Source organism: Carassius auratus, chromosome 23 (assembly GCF_003368295.1).
Source record: "Carassius auratus strain Wakin chromosome 23, ASM336829v1, whole genome shotgun sequence".
Classification (NCBI taxonomy): Eukaryota; Metazoa; Chordata; class Actinopteri; order Cypriniformes; family Cyprinidae; genus Carassius; species Carassius auratus.
Genome location: NC_039265.1, coordinates 4077993 through 4096147, shown reverse-complemented (window position 1 = coordinate 4096147; position 18155 = coordinate 4077993). Strand labels below are relative to the sequence as shown.

General features: G+C 35.9%; 2 protein-coding genes across 5 annotated transcripts; both read left to right on the top strand.

Annotated features, from left to right (window-relative positions):
- The first annotated feature begins 2664 nt into the window (after nt 1–2664).
- Nucleotides 2665–5185, top strand: phlda3 (pleckstrin homology-like domain, family A, member 3). The gene is made up of 2 exons (XM_026199295.1): nt 2665–3421; nt 4355–5185. The coding sequence occupies exon 1, from the start codon at nt 3036–3038 to the stop codon at nt 3417–3419; it is 384 nt and encodes a 127-aa protein (XP_026055080.1). The 5' UTR covers nt 2665–3035; the 3' UTR covers nt 3420–3421; nt 4355–5185.
- Nucleotides 5186–10384: 5199 nt separating this feature from the next.
- Nucleotides 10385–17121, top strand: tnni1a (troponin I type 1a (skeletal, slow)). Of its 4 annotated transcripts, XM_026199291.1 has the most exons (8): nt 10385–10531; nt 11500–11521; nt 11605–11611; nt 11709–11750; nt 12800–12931; nt 13336–13425; nt 14627–14803; nt 16852–17121. In XM_026199291.1, exons 2-8 carry the CDS (start codon nt 11508–11510, stop codon nt 16954–16956), a joined length of 567 nt encoding a protein of 188 aa, XP_026055076.1. In that variant the 5' UTR covers nt 10385–10531; nt 11500–11507; the 3' UTR covers nt 16957–17121. The 4 variants fall into 4 exon arrangements, with proteins under 4 accessions (XP_026055076.1, XP_026055079.1, XP_026055077.1 ...); XM_026199294.1 differs by lacking the exon at nt 11605–11611 and having other exon boundaries at nt 10388–10531; XM_026199292.1 differs by lacking the exon at nt 10385–10531 and having other exon boundaries at nt 11299–11521.
- The last annotated feature ends 1034 nt before the right edge of the window (nt 17122–18155 follow it).

The window sequence follows — 18155 nt, the reverse complement described above, 5'->3', positions numbered from 1 at the left end:
CAGACCAGGTTAAATACACAAGGAGAGACAAACGCTAATGGGAATTAGACCGAGTGTAATGATTAGTAACTGGTGACAGCTGAATGCAATGACTTAGGCAGGGACGTGAGGAATGTGATTAATAAAGTGACAGACACCATGGGGAAGGAGGACACCTAGTGGATTCCCAGGGAATACAACCCAGTGACAGAGGCATGTTTGGTAATACAACAGTCAATCACTCTATGTATACTGATGATTTACTTGTTTTTTCCCCAAGTAGTATTGGTTTTCGACAGTTGCTTAATATATGTTCTTATTATGGGATTAGATATGATGTGCAATACAATACAAAAAAAAAAAAAAGAGATTTGAATTTCCCAGATTTGTACTTATCAGGGCAAGTTTTAAATGTATGTACTACAGTAAAATATTTAGGTAATATCATTAATAATGAAATGAGTTTATGATGATATGTATAGGCAACGTCGTAAGTTATATGCTCCAGCAAATATGTTGGTGAGAGTGTTCAAATAAGTTAAAGATAAACCTTTCTAGAGCATATTGTACTTTTTATGCTGCACCTTTGTGGGTTAAGTTTGAGACAGAGAGCCTATGTAAGCTTCAGTTTGCGTACAATGACTGTATGAGGATCCTGCTGAAAAAAAAAAAACAAGATGGAGCAAGCGATTTATTCTGTAAGGTAAGACTACAATCATTCCCTGCTTTGATGATAAATTTGATGTATACGTTTATTTGTCTGCTAATAACATAATGTTGCTGTCAAATCCTAGGCTTACTGAAGTGTGATATCAGTCCTCAATAAGGAAGAATTGGTATTACTATCTTTTTTAATGTGTATTGTTTTGGTTTGTAATGTGTGTTTCTTGTTAATGGACCTTGAGTCTGTAAATAAAGTAAACCAACCAAAAAATTTAAGTGAGCATAAATAATATAACTACAATCCTTTCACATCATCTCAATCACATGCTAAGTTCACGACCTAATCATTTTACAATCTTAGAAATGCACTACATGAGTCACTCTCTTATTGAGTTTCACTGTGACTGAAAGATGAACAGTCCGACACTTACAGTCAGGCCGGTTCCTTTTGGGAAGTTTCTGAGAGGCATTTAAAAAGTCATTAACATTTCATTGATCAAGAACATTACATGCTAGTTACAATGCATCTTACAATTTATAATGAATAAAAAATAAAAACCATCGCATTTAAATATTTATACTTGTCAGCCAAAAGAGTTTTATGTTACACTTTATGGTATTTTGTGCATTTATTGCATTATTGGTGCCGTGTGTTATCCTGAAGGTGTTGTGTAGGTTATACTCAGCTCTTTGTAAATACAACCATTGTTCCTGGATATGCCAATTTCAATTAATATTATTTTTCATTATATTTGTTTATTATCACATTCAAAATAGTTCAATCAGCATAAACTATACTTACCCTTTGGCCATCCATTCTATTTTGTCATTTGAAGAAATGTATCATTACATCACTTGCTCACCAATGGATGTTCTGCAGTGAATGGGTGCCATCAGAATGAGAGTCCAAACAATTGATAAAAACCAGTTCATCAATTAAGATCTTGTGAAAGTGTTTGCAGTAAACAAGTCAACCACTTGCTTCTGATATTTGGCACTTAATTTGTATTATTATTATTATTTTTAAAGGTACGATGGATTCTGCCAGTTAAAAAGCAGGCTTGTGTATTTATGACATCAATTACTACATTTTTTTTTTTTTTTCAGAAATTGAAGTAACTTTAAATGTTATTGTGTTTGTACTTTTCATAGCCTATTTTTAGCTTTCTACACCAAAGATAGATAGCTTCCAGACTAGTAGATTATTTTACAGAGCTGTCAACACTGATCCGACAGCCTGCAATCAGTCGACGAACATATTTGGGAAGGCACATTGTTTAAGTGAGGTATGACATGGCACAAAAACACAAGCCACAAATCTCCACCAGCCAAAGACTGTGTCCATTCAATGATTTGGTAAGGTTTTTTTGGTATAGCTTAAAAATTGCAAGTGCATTGAAAGTTAATGGGAGAATTTATTAAACAGGAAAAAAAAGTTTGAAGTAGTGTGTTTATTTTAAGAGTAATTATTCACACTAACATGTATTGTTTTCTTTGTTTGTATTTATTTATTAAGATTTCATTAAATTATGATTTTTTTCCCCAGAACCCATATTTTTTAAATGTTCTGAAATTACATGTTTTGAAATCTAGTTTTTAGTAGAAATGTAGGAATTACATTTTTTTGTTGTTGTTGTTGAATGGAGACTATAAAAAAATGATCATTGGATTTTACAAAAAAATCTTGTTTAATTGTTGTGTTGTACTGGGATTGAAGGTTATATAAAAATATTAATAGGATCCTCTGGTTCTAAATTATGACATCAATTATGTAATAAAAAAAAAAAAAGCGTTTTGACTGGGGGACTAATAATAATAACAGCAGTCAGACGTTAAGTGTCCCGTCAAAGTAATTCAGTGGATTAAAAGAAAGTCCTTTCACGAAAAAAATAATAATAATCTGTGACAAAAGGATGACATGAATGGACGCACAAGCTAATGTTTATCAGTCAGCAGCAGCAGCATTCCAGAGAGCAGTTAAAGTAGGACTAATCCCCGTGACGTCACGCCGGGTGGGGGGGAAAGAGCCTCCAGAAACAAGAGAAGAGTCGCTTTCAGAGGAGCAAGTACCAACATGCCCAGATTACGGGACTTCCAAGAAGATTGTAACAATATATAAAAGTCGGAAATTGATCTTTAGCCACAGAGGAGCCTGGCGGCGATGCAGCGACGATGCGTTTGAATCAGGAACGGGTTCTTTAGAGGGCTCACTTTCAGCAGAAACATTTAAAGAAACGAAATAAATGAAGGCGTTGTATACTGTAGTGGGCGCACAGCGGTTACGCGCGTTCGCGTGCAACGTTCGGTTTTTAACGCTGCGCGAAAGCAACAGCGAACGCTTCGCCGATTCTAATTAACCATTGCTTTTGGTTTCACACCAACCTTCATTCAGAATGAACCAGTGTAAAGTCATGAAGGACGGCTATCTGGAGAAGAGGAGTAATGGACTTCTGCAGCTGTGGAAGAAGAAGCGCTGCGTCCTGACGGAGGACGGGCTCCGGCTGTACGACTGTAAAGGAGAGAGCGGTAAAGAGATGCGCTTCGAGCAGATGACCACGCTGGACTGTGTGGAGTATAAGCGGGGTCTGGTGTACTTCACCATCGTGATGAACGGCGGGAAGGAGATTGACTTCAGGTGCCAGCAGGAGGGAACGGCGTGGAACGCGGAGATCGCGCTCGCGCTCGTGCGCTTCAAAAACCGCGTCGCCGTTCAGACCGGCAGGAACAGACATCTGTCACATCTGGGCAGCTGCGGCGAGGGAGACGTCGAGCTCTGAGGGTAAAGACAGCTGATTTTGATGTTATTCTGGAAGGGCTGCTTGTGTGCTCGTTCACGCGTTCTCAGGAACCAATTATCCTGAATAACATCTGCTGTTGATTTACTGGCTCGAGATCTGTGAAAGACACACGGAAATCCATGACTAAATATTCCTTTATAGTCTTACGAGGCTTTGCTAAAGGTTTTGCATGGAATAGCTGACCGATTCCAAAAAAAGATAAGAATTTTCGATTGGAATTTTTATGTTAATTTGGAATCTATTCTAAAAGATCATATTGGGAATTTCGCTTAAAACTCCAACATATCATAAAACAAAAAGTTTTACAGAAATAGTTTAAAGCTCTTCTCCAATAAGAAAACTTCTCACATGGAACATCAAATTGAATTAAAAAAATATTTACAAATAATGATTAAAACACCAATAACTCACAAAAGGATTGTCCTGCTATTAATTCAATTCAAAAGGGTTTTCCAAAGTACACACTATTAATAAATGTATATACAATTCTGTTGGATTTTTCGTGTTATTTAATAAAATGTTTTATTTAAGTTATTATTTGATCCCATAGAGTCCTTTGGTTCCAGATTTTATTAGCAAATCCAGAATTAATTTTGTACCCATTTTTTAAGTATTTAAAAGGCATTCATGCTTGATCAGCTCTCATGCATAAAGCAAAAGCAATTAGATAATGCTGAATGAAACATGGAATTAAACCAGATATTAGTTTTCTTCGCTGTAAAAATAATTTGCAATCATGCATTACAAATCGACACAATTTGGATAGCCAGAATTGGATTTTATGCCTTTTCCAGTCGTGCATGGAAAAATATGAATACAGAAAATGTATTTAATTGGATGCATCTGTACTTCCTTTCACGTCTCATGAGTACTGAAGTGCTCCACTAATGCAGTATAACTGTTGTATCCCCCAGATTTCTCACCCTAGACACAGAATGGGATCCAAAAGAGAGAGAGACTGCGGACAATAAAGTGAAGGCAGGAACCCAATGTTAAGAAAACACCGGATGAAAAATGCTGAGAACTTTAAAACTCACTTCTTCTTTTTTTGTGCTTCCAACATTTTTCAAAGTGACACCTTTTGGCCTGCTCACAGACACAGTGGATGGATTTGTACATGTGGGTGTCAGGCCATAGATGTTTTATACACAGTGGAGTTTTTCCATGCACTTTTACTCGAGGTCAACAGCAATAGAGACCCAATGGATTGCTCTCCACCATAATTCAGTGCTAAGTTCACTCCTCACAACTCCAGTGTTGGATTTTGGCATGGACTTTTCACTTTTAGAGACACATTCACCTCATGCTAAATGGAGGACTTACGCTCAGTATTATAAGTTAAAGCATGATGCTGCTTTAGGAGACATTAACCATAGATGAAGTATGACTCACAGCTGCACTGTTTAACATTTCATAAGTATTTGAGCAGTAGATCTCGAATCATTCTTGTAAAGGTTTTCATCTGCACACAAAGCACGGCAGGAAAACCAGACGGCTGTTCCCTGGAATGTATCCCGACTGGACGGAAAACTTGATGGATGTGTTTTTATTTTATTTTCCACTGGGCAGTGCTGTTATTACTACAATTTTCTCCATATTCTGCCGAGCGGTTGCCAAAGTTAGAAAATAAACGTCCGCATTGTGATGGTTAAAAAAAAGATTATAGAGGAAATGCACAAAGCTCATTATGTCATTAGTTACACACTGTCCAAATAAAAAGAATGATTTTGTGGCTTTGTAAGGCATATCGGTGTGAATCTCTCTTAATTAGTTTCTCGAGGCAACAGCAGGATTTTGAATACTAATTAGTTAAGAATGGTTATATTAGTTCAGTCTGATGCATAAAGAGCACTGATAAATCACTACACATAAAGTAGATACTTTCTATCAGCATTGAGCATCAGTTCCAGTTTGACTAAAGTAAAAAGAGTCAGAGTCCATAATGTTTATGTGTTGTTCCAGCTGTTACAGTGTTATTATGGTGGCCGTGAGACACATAACAGTTAAAAAGACATATCATATGAACAAAGCATATTTCATATTGAAGATAGCAACAGATATTATTAACAAATATAGAGATTTTGAGAATGACAGATTCCATGAATATGTTTATGTTTAAAGGTGCTGTATGTAGGATTGACACCGAGTGGTTGAACTATGTATTGTCCAAATTAAAAATATTGGACATTGGAGAGTTGTTTTCACCTGGTCCCTCCTCCTCAGACTTGACACGATGGCAGGTTGCCAGATTGACCACACAAACAGGAACAAAACCATTTGAAAATTAATGAAATAAAATATGCTGTGTTTTCCACCAACTTGCAACCCAGAGTGCCGAAATACAATTGGGTAAATTAGCAGTGGGCGGGTTTCACAAACCAAAACAGAGACCGACATTCCAGCCCAGGACACACACTTTGACTGTAGCATTGTTTTTCAGATAAACAAGTATGTTAACTTAACATGTTTCTTAAATATCTGCAGACATGTTACGGTATGTTTAGGCATTAGCAGAGTCAGAAACGTACATACAGCTCCTTTAAGCTTCAAATTATATATTTTATTTTAAAAATGCAGTTTATATTTATATACATTTCGCAATTAATGCTTATATTCAGCAAACAATAAATTAAGAGCCAGTTAATACATTTGAACAATTATAAAAGATTTTAAATAAATGCTGATCTTTCAAAATTCACATTTATCAGAGAAGCCTGAAAAATTTCAATGTTTCCAAAAAAACAAATAATAATAATGAAATCACACAACTGTTTTCAATATTGAATCAGCATATTAGAAACATATATAGATATATTTACACACACACACACACGCCTCATATACATATGCGACAAGCCAATCATGTCAGTCTCAGAGTACCATATCATTTATTTAAGCCACTAAATAAACTTCATTCTGTAAAATAAGTATAATGAACGAGGCAAAGGACATTTAGAACGCCTCCATTATGTTTTATAATACCCCCAAAAAAACAAACACAAGCATGGGCATCAGTGTCTGTAACTCTGTCCGTATGACTCTGCTGTGAGATTGCCATCCGTTCTAAATGAACCAGTGCACTCCAGCGAGGGACCTTCCACTAACATCCCCTGCTGAGTGTGTAGGCAGCACTGAACAAGCCACTGCCATAATCCACTCTCTCCAGTATAGCTTCGGTCTCATCTCCAGGCCGTTCGGTGCCCTGGGCTGTGCCTGCGGCCCTGCAATAATAGACAGATTGTGTGTGTGGAAAACCCCAGAGCCGGAGCTTCTGAGGAGGCTCTGTTAATAAAAGCCACAGTCTTGAGATGACTCAGCAGTCTGGCAGCTTCCTTACAGCCTGCCGGACCTCACCACATGTACGCCGTACAGAATAAAGTCCTCTTTGAGTGTGTGTGTGTGTGTGTGTGTGTGTGTATAGTGTCGAGCTGTAATTAGACCGAAATACAGGCTACTAATTGTTCTGTAGAGGTTGCTAAGCTTTAATTTCCTCCGTCGCAACTCCTTCAGAAGATAAGAGCTATAAAAGTGTAGTTACTGTATGTCATAATGTTCAAAGTGAGTACGGTTGCCTCATTCGACTCCTCTTGAATGTCTCTCCCAGTTACGTAACGCTTCAGTCTGCACCTGGACATGTTGTGGCATCTTTTCCCAGAGGTGTGTCGCTGCGGCTTCAGTGGGGTTCGAGGCGGCACACGGTGGCATTCAGACTGCACAGGTACAGATTCACGCTCAAACACACTCACGAGTCATGAGAGAAATGAGCCAGTCAAATCAAGTGTGTTCAACAGCTGAGCTCTGAGAATAAACACTGCAGGAAGGATACAGATATGTCGCTTTTAGATACTAATATGCATCCTTGTTTTCTCAGATTGTTCAGTTTTTACCAACATTCTTCAAAGGATCATCTTTTGTGTTTCATAGAAGAAGAAAAAAGTCATTCGGCTGAGTAAATTGGTGACAGAATTTGGACCTTTGGATGGACCGTCTCTTCAAGCGAAATGAAAACACTTAGAAAAAACAGCAGAAAGCAGAAAACTTAACACGCTGTTTGTTTTTTCTGTGGACTGTGGTTGTCCCGTTTCTCTCTAGACACATTCCAGGAGGTTGTGTGCGTCATTGACAGAGGCATGTGAGGAGCAGAGAGACCGTGTGTGTGTAAACTGTGTTAAAATAGCAGAGGAGTGTGAGCCTGATGAATTCAGCGCGCCTCTGTAACCTGCTGCTCTCGTGTTTAATACACAGTAAACACATACTGCCTGAATGATCTCTGTTAATAAACTGAGAAGCTGACATCTAATGCCATTGCGCTTTGGGCGTCCCGAGTTCGAATAACAGCTCACGGACCTTTCCAGGCCCCCACCCAACCCCACCCACTTCACTTCCTGTGGACCTGCTGTCCTGTTTATATAAAAGGCATAAAATGCCAAAAATACTAAAAGGTAACTAAAGCAGCACATGAGTTTTTAACCACTATCACATATTATATACATATATACATACATATAAATATATATATATATATATATATATATATATATATATATATATATATATATATATATATATATATATATATATATACATATATATATATATATATATATATATATATATATATATATATATATATATATATATACATATATATATATATATATATATATATATATATATATATATATATATTTTTTTTTTTTTTTTTTTTTTTTTTTTTTTTTACTAATATATTATTAGTTATATTTATTAAGTTGTATTATATTTTGTCAGGGTTGAAAAATTTAAAATAAAACGATATAAACACAGACACAAGAAAAGTTAGCCAACATTACCCAACATAAGGAAACTCTGAAGATGAAAATGTATTGTTAAATTATTAAAATATTATCTTAAAATCTCAGGGCTACTTCAAAGAAATGTTTCAGATCAAAAGAGTTTCACTGACAAAGAGTTAAATCCCTGAGTTATATAATACACTTCAAAAAGTCACAATTGATCGCATGACAGTGCATATAGATCTCCAGCAGAGGGCAGACTGACTCAGAAATCATGTGGACTGATGTTTAGGATGAAGAATTTCAGCTGCTAATATATATATATATATATAATTTTTTTTGTTTTTTTTTTGTTTTGAGAGTGAAGCATACAGGGAAGCATCTGTTGGCATGATCCCGATAGATGAAGCACACATGAGGACTGAATGGATGACTGGTTCTCTGGCAGAGTGTAGCTGCTGTTGTATGACATCAGTCTGACTTTAGTCTAAATATATTTTGATAACATTGACCCTATGTGATGGAAACATGCTGGTTTGTTGGTCTAAGGTCAGGTCTAGTGTTACAGGCCACTGTAACAAGAGGCTTCATAAAACCAACAGTGAAATGTGATGAGGCATGACAGGCAAAACCATTGATTCTTCATGCACTGGTTAGTTCGGAGATTTTGGGTTATACGGCTTTTCATAATATGTTGTTTCAAACGAATGGAACAAAAACATCCAAAATACACATTAAAGTGTCTTATTACATCTACTTGCGACTGTACATTTCAAATAAAACGCATATATTTACAGTCTGTTTCCTCAAAACCAGTCAGAAATCTCAATATCAGCAGCACTTACATACGCCATACACTTATATACTGTATTCAGATTTATATTCTGAAGGTTTTACTTAGGAGGTTGTCCATATATCGGTTTCTATTCAACATTTTATTCCTAAAAACATGGTGACAGTATTTTCAGATTTATAAAGTGATAAAACCAATTTCTAAAATCAACTTTCTAAAAAAAATATAAACTTTACTTCTAGTATACGTCAATGAAATTAAACATGAATTGTAAACCTCGCTTTATACAATGTTCAGATTTCTGGTGTGGAACATTTATGCACATTAGTGCATATTCAATTAGATAATGACACATTTGCATATTTAAACATAACACTGAAAACTTGTAATATAAAAATGTTTTTTTATTATTATTCTTAATGTAGTAAATCAACTGGGGAAATATGATGATATCCAGTTACAGTTTTTACCCTATTCACCCGTGCTGTCTCCTCGTCTTCAGGCATGCTGTACTATTCCAAAAATACATATTCATAGTAATTGCACAAATTAAGTGAGCGCTCCATGCTGTGTCAGTGTTTTTCTAGGTCAGCGCGAGTGGATCAGGGTTTGGGTGAGATGCTTCAGCGCTGGAGGGGGATCTGTGAGGAGAGGAATGTGACCCTGCTGCTCGACAGCTGCTGGATTTAACACACACACACACACACAATACACACACACACACAATACACCCAGAGGCAAACATTCTTTCTTAAATCAACTTTAATGTAAGCATTTATTAGAAATGTACTGCATCACTTGCTCACCAGTGGATCCACCTACATCTCTCAAAAAAAAAATGTCAGAATTAAAGGAATAGTTCACACAAAATTTGAATAATTTATGAATATTTACTCACCCTCAGGCCATTCAAGATTCTAGTTTGTTTCTTCGTCAGAACAGATTTGGAGAAATATAGCATTAAATCACTTGCTAGCCAGTGGATTATGTGTATTAAATGGGTGCCGTCAGAATGAGAGTCCAAACAGCTGATAAAAACATCACAATAATCCACAGGTAATCCATTACTGAATCATGTGGAAAGTTAACATAATGTTTTTCACCACCTGTGTGGAAACATCTCTGCTTTAGAAAAGCAGTGTTAGCCCAGAGAAAAGCGTTAGCAGCATTTGTTTTGATGTTTTGTATCTAATACAATGACATTCCCTCATTAAGAATGGCTTAAGTGTCCAAATACTTTTTGGAGCCACTGTATATTGACATTTGACAGCATAGCAGACGAATCAGCTCTGAGCAGATAAACCAGAGCGGTGATGGTCCACTGGCACAGCTGACAGACAGAGATGAACCTAATGTGTGAGACATGGACAGACAAGGAGAGAGAGAGAGAGATCTGTGCTCTAATAATATCCTCCAGTGACAGATTAGAGATACAGAGACGCTCGGGGTTAAATAAGGGAGCACATCTCTATTCTGTTATCGATTATCAGTTTGAGGACAACTCCATACAAACACACTGTGAGGTAAGATGCTTCTCCTGATGGAATATCTGCTGATAGACATTTAAACATAGAATATTTCATGATAAACCACATCTAAATGGTTTTCCGTTCATTTTAATGTGCTCTTGTTTATTTAGTTTTGTATTCATTTCTATATTTAAATATTCTACATTTATTTTACATTTTAGATGCATATATTTCATCAGCTCCCTTCAACCTGCAATTCTCAGAATTTCCATAATGAATAAAGTCCTTCATAATGGTCAGACAATTATATGGGGTATTATGATGCATTAGACAAATAGAATTTAATAGTTTTATAAAATAAGTTGATGTAACTCATCAAGAGGAGAACTACTGTTTATTATGAATAATTTCTGCAGATGAAATGAATAATATAATATAATATAATATAATATAATATAATATAATATAATATAATATAATATAATATAATATAATATAATATAATATAATATAATATAATATAATAATTTACCCTAAATAAGATAATCGGTTTGGAGAATTGATGGACTATTTATTAATATATTATACCCTCCTATATTAAATATTTCATTATTGTATTTTTATTATTATTATTATTATTATTATTATTTACTTCTGTGTTGATATTTGTGAGCAATTGACAATTTTCTTGCAACCTGAAGCATTCACAATTTTTTTTTCTTCCAAAATTCCCCCTTCATCAAACGCTTTGGCTCTTTTATTTGTGGAGCCGGACAGCTCCAGAGTCTTGCTCTTTGTGTTCATGCAGCTGAGAAAGCAGTAGGATCACTCATGACTTTGTTTGAGGGGCGTTTCGGTCACTGACTAGAGATATTCAGGAAATGTGAAGTGGGTCAGAGGAGGACAAGATGAGGCCCTGATGTATTCCTAAGTTCATTCAGTGGGAGTACTGAGTTAAATTTGATTTCATGTGTCAAATTCATCTGGAAAACACTGAATAAAAGGATTCTGCTCTCTTTTAGTTGCCAAGATGCCTGAACAAGGGTAAGTGTGACTCTTTAAGACCAAGATTATCTCGTAATAAGTTGTCAGTATTTAGTAATGTAAATTTGATGCTGTATTTTCAGGCAAGAGGTAAGTAATGCATTATTTCATCTAATAACTAAAACTTGGATTATTTGATCATCTGTACTACATGTACTGTGTTATAACTTTCACATTTCTGGCCCAGAGGAAGTCCAAGATCTCAGCCTCAAGAAAGCTTATGCTAAAGGTTGGTCTGCAGCTCATCTAAATTCAACATTTAATTTCATATTTATATAATTCGCCACCTTAACAAGCTGCACTGTTTAAGATTTAAGAGTTATGATATAAATGTCAATACTTAGAAGTAAGAGGTTTGTTCAAAACACTAATTCAAAAGAACAATACAAACCACAGTATTTTATTTTATTTTATTCAATAACACACCACTAGATGGCAGAAATGTGTCTAAATGTTGGGTCTGTCCCAATATCTACACTTGGTGTCTTAAAAAGTAAGTGTGCAAGAATGTCCCAGGACTGAAAAAATAACAAAGAAAAGTCCCTTAAAGAACACTGAATCCATTTCAGCGGTATTTGAGGCTAAGTGTATCCCACCATTCATCAAATTAATAAGGCTATTACATATTATTTGGTAGTAAATGTTTTTGTCTGATGTTACATAGGGATACTAAACAGACAAAAATAAGTCCATTTTGAAGTGCAAAAAGAAAGAAAACCATGTAAAAAACCAGCCCATGTAGAAAACCAATGAGTGACCACAAAACCAGTCTTAAGGATACATTTTTAGACAATTATATTTATAAATCATCAGCATCCCATGATGTATGGTTTATTAGGATCAGACAATATTAGGCCGAGATACACCTGTTTGAAAATCTGGAATCTGAGGGTGCAAAATAAATAAATAAATAAATAAATAAATAAATAAATAAATAAATAAATAAAAATATTGAGAAAATCACCTTTGAAGTTGTCCAAATGAATTCTTAGCAATGCATATTACTAATCAAAAAAAGTTTTGATTTATTTACAATAGGAAATTTACTAAATATATTACGGAGCATGATCTTTACTTGATGTCCTAATGATTTTTGGCATAAAAGAAAAATCTATAATTTTGTCCCATACAATGTTTTTTTGGATATTGCTATTAATATATTCCAGCCACTTAAGGTCCAGTATTGCATATATGTAAACTTGAACAGTTGGTCAAAAGCAAGCACCAAAAGTGTGGATACTGGAACAGTCCCACTGGCATACGGTTGTGTGTTTTCAGAGTCTGATGGTGGCCAAAGCCAAGGAGGAGCTGGATCAGGAGGTGTTGGATAAAGAGGAGGAGAAGCAGAGGTATCTGATGGAGAAAGTTCCTCCTCTGCAGACACAGGGCATGTCATTCGCTGAGCTTCAGGCAAGTCTTCTTCAAATGAAGTTTACCAGACTCCACCTCCAGTTTAGCACATTTGGTGCCACACCAAAATCCTCATGACTTGAAATCTAATAGTACAATCACTGCTGCTTGTGCCACTGCCTATTTATTTGCATATTAGCTTTCATAAGGCTAATGCAAATGTCCTGCCCAATGCATGCCTGTCTTAATTTGATTAACTGCAATGTAAAAAGCCAACCATGGGCATTTTTATGAGATGTATGTTTGGGTAAAATGATAACTAGGAAAATTGCCGCAATGGTATTTGGTTTCTCATAACAAAAGACCTTTTGGTTAAGCTTTAATGTTGTCAGTAGGCACCCTGTGTAATATAATACACATTCACGTCAAAAAGGATTCCTGATTAACATTTCTGTCTCTTTTAGGAACTCTGTCAAGAGCTCCATGCGAAGATTGATGTGGTGGATGAGGAGCGCTATGATATAGAAGCCAAAGTCTTACTGAATAAGCGTGAGGTATGAAAATCCACATAAGCCACAGTTTAATAACCTGCTGGACAATGGCACAACTTGCTGTCTTCATCTGCTCTATTTGTGGGATTCTAATATTAGTGTGCAGTTCTGAGTAAATGCGGTTTCATCAAAAGGTGGAAGACATTTTCCACCTTTTCTTCCAATACTATGTGAGCTGTCTTGCTGTCTAGTCCCTACATAGGCAACTGCCTTCTAAAGGAACATATGAACTGAAATGGAACCTAATTTGGAATAATGTAATACAAACTGTCATACAAACAGTGCTCCCAAACTCCCAAACGTTTCCAATACTGTTTGGCATTAGCATGTTGCTAAGCTAACAACATGGCACTCTGATCAGCCTACATAAAAAGTAGCCTACACAAAAGTACACAAAAGATTAACTAAAATAGTAAATTTTAATTATTATGAAACATATTTAGATGTACTGTTCACTTTTAAAGGAATTTTGCTCACATTTGACATTTCTCCTGATTGGTTTGCTGTTTTGAATGGATTTGTGTATTATAGTGCATTATAGGATTGCCTTCTCCAAAACTAATTCATAAGCTGTGTCCAAAATTGCATACTGAGTACTACAGTGCTAGTAGAACATTCATCATCTTGTCTCTAGATATTTTTCTCTCCAAAGATGCATAATTAACTTACGTGCATAACTGGAATATTGCATTAAACATTTGCACATTAATCACCGTTTGCATCCAGTGAGATGAAGTAAACAATCCGTCACTTTCTGATAAACTGACGCCAAATATCAGTAAGAACATTTAAATTTATTGCATTAGGAGAAGACACTGAGTGGTATTTTTCATATATAATGTATTCAGTAAATGTGTTTCTATTGTAATTTAAGCATGTTTTATTATTGGCTAAAACATGTACCTGACTCAGTTGAGCACATATGTTTTTTTGTGCATTTTATTTTTGTGCATTAAGTTTTTCGCCTGTATGTTATAATAGTTAAGTACGACTATTAAAAAGCAGGAATGCAATGCTACTTTTGAACCTGGAAGGTATGATCCTGCCTGCCTTTTAGATTAACTTTTCACAAGTGTATTATGCCGAGGTAGAAGGAGAATGCTATCTATGTAGTGAGCTCAATAGCTTTTGGAACAAAGCCTTAATGTGTCTTTATGCTTATAGATGTTTAATTAAGCAATTAAACAAACACTTGTTCATCTAGGTCAAAGACCTGAACATTAAGGTTCTGGACCTGAGGGGGAAGTTCAAGCGGCCCACCCTGAGGAGGGTGAGGGTCTCAGCAGACGCCATCCTCCGATCTCTCCTGGGCTCAAAGCACAAAGTCTCAATGGACCTACGAGCCAACCTCAAATCTGTGAAGAAAGAGGATACTGAGAAGGTATGACGTCATGTGAACACGTAAAGTTATATGACCAAGCTATTCAAGCCATGTCAAACGGGTATATCGATACAAATGAAACCTCGTAGAACAAAACTACTCAAGTAGAAACATTCTGGAATGATAATGGGAGAAATCCGTTGATCCCTCAAGGTTATGCCAGTGAAAACATTACTCACATTTCTAACCTCCTATCTGGACTGGCACTTGGAAAACCTGTGGATCAAGCAAAAGGCAACGAAGAGAAACAATGTACCCTGACTATTCAGAGCTTAACAGCGCTCAGACAGAAGGTTGACATCACCAGCAGCTGTTTGAGAGGCAGAGGCTCATGGGATATGAAGCGGAGGAGTTAAAGGCAACTTTCAGTGTTTGTCTTGAATATAATACAGGTTGGGTGTTGTATGACAGACACGAGAGTGGACAACAGAAGTATGCTACACTAGAAAAGCTTTTGTGTGGATATTTAGCTCAATTCAACTCAAACAGCCTTTTCTAATTATATTTATTTGATGAAAAGCAACACAACAGAGAAAAACCCTGGATAGTGTAGTGCAACCTGAAGATTAAATGGATGTTCTACATTACTTTCAATTGAATCTATTTGAACTGCATCAGTCAAGTGCGGCAACCACCCAGTAGTGACTAGTATTTAACAATTTTTTCAAGAATCTGTCCTTTTGACTTGAACTTTACTTGTCTATGGTCCGAAGCATAATACTGAACCTTTTAATCCACTGCATTACATAACAGCTCCTACACATCATAGAGATGTCCAATTTGTGAATGAGCTGATTCTTTTCACATGTTGAATCGGTTTGCAAATCATTCATCCGCAAATTTCGGGATGTTCATGAGTCAACAAACGACTTACTGATTCAATGATCCAGTTAGACGAGTCTCCAGTTAAATATGGCATTAAATCAAAATCAAAACTTGCGTTCATTCGAGTGCCACGCCCATATCTCAACATCAAATCAACAATGATCCACAGAACCAAGTCCCCGCCCTACATTTTTTCTTTTTCCACAATTCATTACACTTGAATTGCCATCACAATACGCAAAAAAAAAAAAAAAAAAAAAAGATCTGTGGCTACTTTTGCTTCATTGCAACTAACAATCCACTGAATTGTTAACATCTGAAAATGTGCCAAGAACAGCGAGATCCTCAGAAGTTCGGGAACTTGCAAGTGAAAAGTAAATTGTTGATTTTTAATATTATTATGATTATTAAAGCCTTTTAAATACATTTGGCCTCAGAATACATGGCTTCTTTTGAATGACCTTCAGTGCAGAATGATGCTTTTATTAGAACTATACAGTGTATTTACAACATCTACCAGCAGGGGCTAGTCATAATTGATGATTGCGTTATTTTACATATGCATCTGCTTACTCCTGCACTGCTTGCTTCTTCTTCACTTTGTTTTGATCTATACATTCAGTACTCTTTGTGTATGTGTGTAATAGCGCCCCTTTTTATCCAATAAATGTCAGAAAGTTATCCTCGCTTGAATAAAAAAAAAAAGTTTCATTTTTTAGCATTTTCATCTAGCTTCATGCATTCTTTTTTAACAATACTTGAATGTGGGTAGGTTTCATAAAAAAAATAACACCTCCAAAGCTTACACAGTCCTATACCAGTTCCCGACTCAACATTTAATTCGGTAACTCTAGGCAGTTTTGATTCATATGCCGTTTAATGTTTGTTGATCGTGTTATTTTACATATACATCTGCTTTTAAACGCGATTGCTTGTTTCTGCTTCTTCTTCACTGTGTTTTGATCCAGACATTCAGTACTCTTTCAGAACATGTGTAATAGCGCCCCCTACCATCTCGTAAATGATGGACAATTCTGGAAATGGAGGGGAAATAGTGAACCTCAATTTTGTTTTTCTATGAAAATCTTTCTCTCAAGTGGAATCACACAAAAGGCTAAACCCAAATTCAGTATGGGGATATTCAACGGAATTTCTATAATGTGCTGATCATATAATCATGTTTAAAAGCTAGTTAGTAGTATCACTTCTGTTTCGTTCTGCAGAAGAGGCCAGTTGAGGACAGCGACTGGAGGAAGAACGTGGAGGCCATGTCTGGTATGGAGGGAAGAAAGAAGATGTTTGATGCGGCAAAAGGCCCCACCCAGTGAAACCTTGTCTAGTACAGTTAACAATCTACGTATTATTTGGCAGCAAAAAAAAAAAAAAAGGATTAGATTTAGAGTTACATACTAAATATACCATTAAATACCAGATATACTGTTATTTCAGATTTTGTTGGTATGACAATTGTAATTCGTTGCAACTGCTCAGCATTGGTGCAAATCTGTACATGTGGCCAATAAGTAAATAATTACTAACTGTATTATGTCAATATTCAGTTATTAGGAAGAGTCAATGGAAGGGCGTACCAATGTATTATGAGAATAAACAAAGATACATTTTTGTTGATGTACAATACTCGTTATATATGTTTAATCTTTCCAAAAGGTTCCCATGCTCAGTTTGGCATGGTTTTCTGTGAATTATTGTTTACGAATGCTCATATTTCTGATTTGCAGTGGTGAAATTAAATACATAAAATAGAAAGCACATAAAGTTCATCCAAATTGTATGTTGGTAATTGTACTTGCAAAAAAGTGTATATAATAACACAGCTAGAAAAGTGTGATAATGTCTTTTTGCATGCTATATAACAGTAAAGTGCCTGAAGAATTTAAACAGATGTGCTGTGTTTCTTTGTTTAGACTAATTTGATGCAAATGTTTAAATTGCCATTGAATAAGCTCGTTCATAGATGAGATAAAGAGCACAGTCAGGAAGTGAAGCGTTAACTAGGGAACTGTCATCTGAAGACAGTGGACTCCAACCCTTATTTGCATAATGGATATGTCTTCCCTGTGTTGGCATCTGGGTGGGGTGTTCAGGCCACTTATGCATGTTATACTAATTTAACATTTAACAGTTGAAGAGCATTGTTTCATTCCTCACTTGGAATGTTTTTTGTTTTTGTTTTTTTTTCTCTACTTGCATGAGTGAATATAGAGGCAATTGTAAATGAAACAATATAGCGGAAACATGCCACCAGATTTGTCATTCCAGTGGAGTTACCTATTATTTCCTTTAAGACCAAAACATTTGGTATACTGGATATTCTACTATGTCTTTCATCTGGTCAAAGTACAGCAGGTCTAGCTGTCTCTTATAGGTGTGGCACAGGGAATAAAGCAAACACCTCCAGCCTTCCAGCTTCAATGAATTCTGAACTTTAGAGCAAATACCACTGTGAATAATGAGATGAAGTGATGTCCTGTATGCTTGACTTCATTTAAAATGTTGTATTCTAGTG